The sequence below is a fragment of the Atta colombica genome, unplaced genomic scaffold (assembly GCF_001594045.1).
Source record: "Atta colombica isolate Treedump-2 unplaced genomic scaffold, Acol1.0 scaffold126, whole genome shotgun sequence".
NCBI classification, from domain to species: Eukaryota; Metazoa; Arthropoda; class Insecta; order Hymenoptera; family Formicidae; genus Atta; species Atta colombica.
The window spans coordinates 5074035-5077077 of record NW_017259213.1 but is presented as its reverse complement, the minus strand read 5'-3'; the positions used below and the strand labels follow the sequence as shown (position 1 = coordinate 5077077).

The window sequence follows — 3043 nt, the reverse complement described above, 5'->3', positions numbered from 1 at the left end:
ATGATTAGAATTTTCTGATTTGTTTCAACCATAATTTTTCTGTTATTGTATGGTTATATATATATATATATTTTTTTTTTTCCCCGTCTTTTGCAGATCGATAATCAACTGAACGAAGCTACCTTCCCAGTAGTTCTATATCCCAACTTGGAAAAGACTTTTGTGAATTATGCTGGAAGCCGTAGATTGAAGCATTGCTTAGAATTCTCATATCTGAAACAACGCAAATTAAGAAGCATTATTTACAAGTGTGTGCGCAATGCAAATGACATTATCGCTTTAACTGATACTTTTCATAATAATTTTCAAATGATATACTTTCAGAGGAATATGTGTCATCGTCAGGGAGTTTAATTTGAATATAGAAGAGGCCTTCCTCTGTTCTTTGATCAATTTAGTACCTAAGACACCGGAAACTAAACATTCGATTGCCGCGAAACTAAGGAGAGATGTGTCCAATATGCGCGTTTCTTCAATTCGCAATATTAGTAATGTAATATCTATTCTTGCACGTAATTTAAGTACATCGTAAATGTATGGACACCATTTAATTCATGTGTTTGAATTATAGAATACAAACAGCAAAAGAAAAGATTTAATAGAGCAGATATACATTTCCCCGATAGCATTACGCTTGAGATTATTGGCTAATACAGATGGAACTAACATGCGTAATTTCAACAACGTGCTTGGTTATCACAATGTTCTTCGATTTATTTTCGAGTATGCGGAGAAGGGTACGTTTAAGAGGGACGTTGAATTCAGGTAAGCGATTACAATTTGATGAAACTTGATAGAACTTGAAAGACGAACAATAGTAAGTTTCATAATTTTATTTAGATTGCCTGACTATCGAAAAAGTTTCATGACCGTGGATAACAAATGGTTCCTCTCCCATCTTTCACGTATCTATATGGCGCAGATTATGGAGCAGTTCCACGTGTTGGTCCGCTTAACTACTGTCCTGGGAAATCAGTATGGCTACAACTTTAAGTCGCCAGGGAGCAATTTCTGCGAGCCGGATTTGGTGAGCGATCAGAAATATGATATATGTCGCAAACGGATGGTACATCTTTCATTTTTATTAAAAATAACGTTAATTTGAGATGAATTTATAGCTATTAATGTGTGGGGACGAATCTGCGGAGAAATTGGCACATGAGGTCGCATGCGAGCTAGGATATGCTACGCCCGATGGTACACAAGCCTCATTTTTAAGCGGCCATGACGTTCACACGCTTCATTACAAGGTAAACGCTATAAAGGTGTGCAGTGGAACTAAAAATTAGTCGTTCCTTTCAGCTTTACAAAAAACTTGAATAGCTCATCTGTATCAGCTTTTAATCTTCGACATTAACTATCCGATGATTAAATCCTCGATTTCCGTAAGTCCAATAGAAATTGAATCATCATTATAAAAGAAAACTTCGATTTGACTTTTAGTATTTGCAGCTGAAAACAGTCATAAGTTCCTTTTTATGTAGTAATTAATTAAACTGTTAAAATAAGAAGTTGAAACAGCCATTACATTTCATTCTAGATGAAAGATACAAATTATCGAAATCCAGATGTTCCGCCTTTGGCATTTTTACTCGATCATTCATTCGCTACAGAAATTGATTTGGAGACTTCTGGCTTGATCACTACGTCGACGAATAGTGAGTAAATCATTGCTGGTCGTAATGTACGAGTGGATGTAAGTGGGATCACATATCGTGCCGCGCACATCTGTTGATTTGCTCATTGCTGTTTCATTTCCGGCTCGACGTTTTTATTAAATCTCTTGCAAATGATAGGCATTCATCGAGAAGAATTAAGATATTTCTTCAAAACATTGGGAAAGAAAACATCTGTGCTCTTCAAGGCGGAAAGTTCTTGTTTGAAAACTTATTCGAAAGTAATAGCAGATATAATAAAAAGGTATCAACGCTATCGGCATTATTTTCTCTTGTGCATTATCGGTATTTAGTTTAAAAACAAATTATTCATCTTACAGGGCGCAAGAGGTGGGCCTCGTATCCAGAATACGATTGCCGCGATATATTAATCCACATTTCGTGAGTATCAGGATGATAACTGTGACTTTCCATTCATCTTTTTTGTATTATTAACAATTAATATCTTGACTTAGGGCGTGGAGTCATTTTCGACGCATAAAGCGAAAGGAGCGTACTTATTAAACCTTGTAAGTAAAGGTCACTGCGTTCAGAACGATTCTTATTGGGGACACGCTACGCTTCACAGCGACGGAAAATACATTACGCTCATATCTTTGCAGTAAGTTTAACAATATTTAATATCATGTCCTTAATATCAGTGGCAAAAAAATCTTAAGAGTAAAATTATTGCCGTGTTAATTTCTTCTGAATCAGAATGTAAAACGAAATAAATCCTTGGATTTTTTTTTTAGACGAATATACTATATCGAGAAAGGAAATGCATGGGGATCATGGAATGTGAAATGGACTTTGGAAACTAATCAATTGCTGTCACCACCAACCATCACTAAGAATAAACTTGTTTTGCATATAGAGGTAACTATTCCGATTTATCTCGAAAATTGATTTGACACATCTAAATACGGAGAATTATTGCATTGCGCTAAAAATTCTCAAGTTGGTTTACTGCATTGAACAGATTCGAATTTTAGATTCAACATTAGGAGTTAAAGCAACCGAGCATTCTAGTGTTATTCAATTGGTCATTAAAGATAGTTACATTGAATTTTATTTCTAGAACGAGAAAGAGACATCGTCGTCTATGGTAGATTGGTATGTGGAGAGCGAGGCCGAGGACATCCTGAATTGGTTGTGTCGCAAAATGAACAATGCAATGATCCTGAACATGGAGAACAGCATTTGTTCCAAATGAGAATATTTGGAGTTGGTTAATGAGGCCACCGCAAGGAGGAAACAAAGAACAAAGAGGATGAAGAGATCAGTGTATTTACATATTTAGTTCGGCGTAATAAAAGTCTATACGGTGAATGCAAAAAAAAAAAGAAAACGCTATATATATATATATATCTCTTTCTAATGCCCTA

General features: G+C 35.5%; 1 protein-coding gene across 1 annotated transcript in view; it reads left to right on the top strand.

The window, feature by feature from the left end:
- LOC108695183 (vacuolar protein sorting-associated protein 13C-like) overlaps positions 1–3043 on the top strand; it is a 16578-nt gene extending 13535 nt beyond the window's left edge. Inside the window, exons 40-50 of the mRNA XM_018204943.1 lie at positions 25–248; positions 325–493; positions 572–765; positions 841–1027; positions 1119–1250; positions 1541–1658; positions 1797–1920; positions 1997–2057; positions 2132–2277; positions 2411–2534; positions 2737–3043. Of these exons, the coding sequence (XP_018060432.1) occupies positions 25–248; positions 325–493; positions 572–765; positions 841–1027; positions 1119–1250; positions 1541–1658; positions 1797–1920; positions 1997–2057; positions 2132–2277; positions 2411–2534; positions 2737–2871 (1614 nt within the window). The 3' untranslated portion in view covers positions 2872–3043. The remainder of the gene's footprint in view (positions 1–24; positions 249–324; positions 494–571; positions 766–840; positions 1028–1118; positions 1251–1540; positions 1659–1796; positions 1921–1996; positions 2058–2131; positions 2278–2410; positions 2535–2736) is intronic.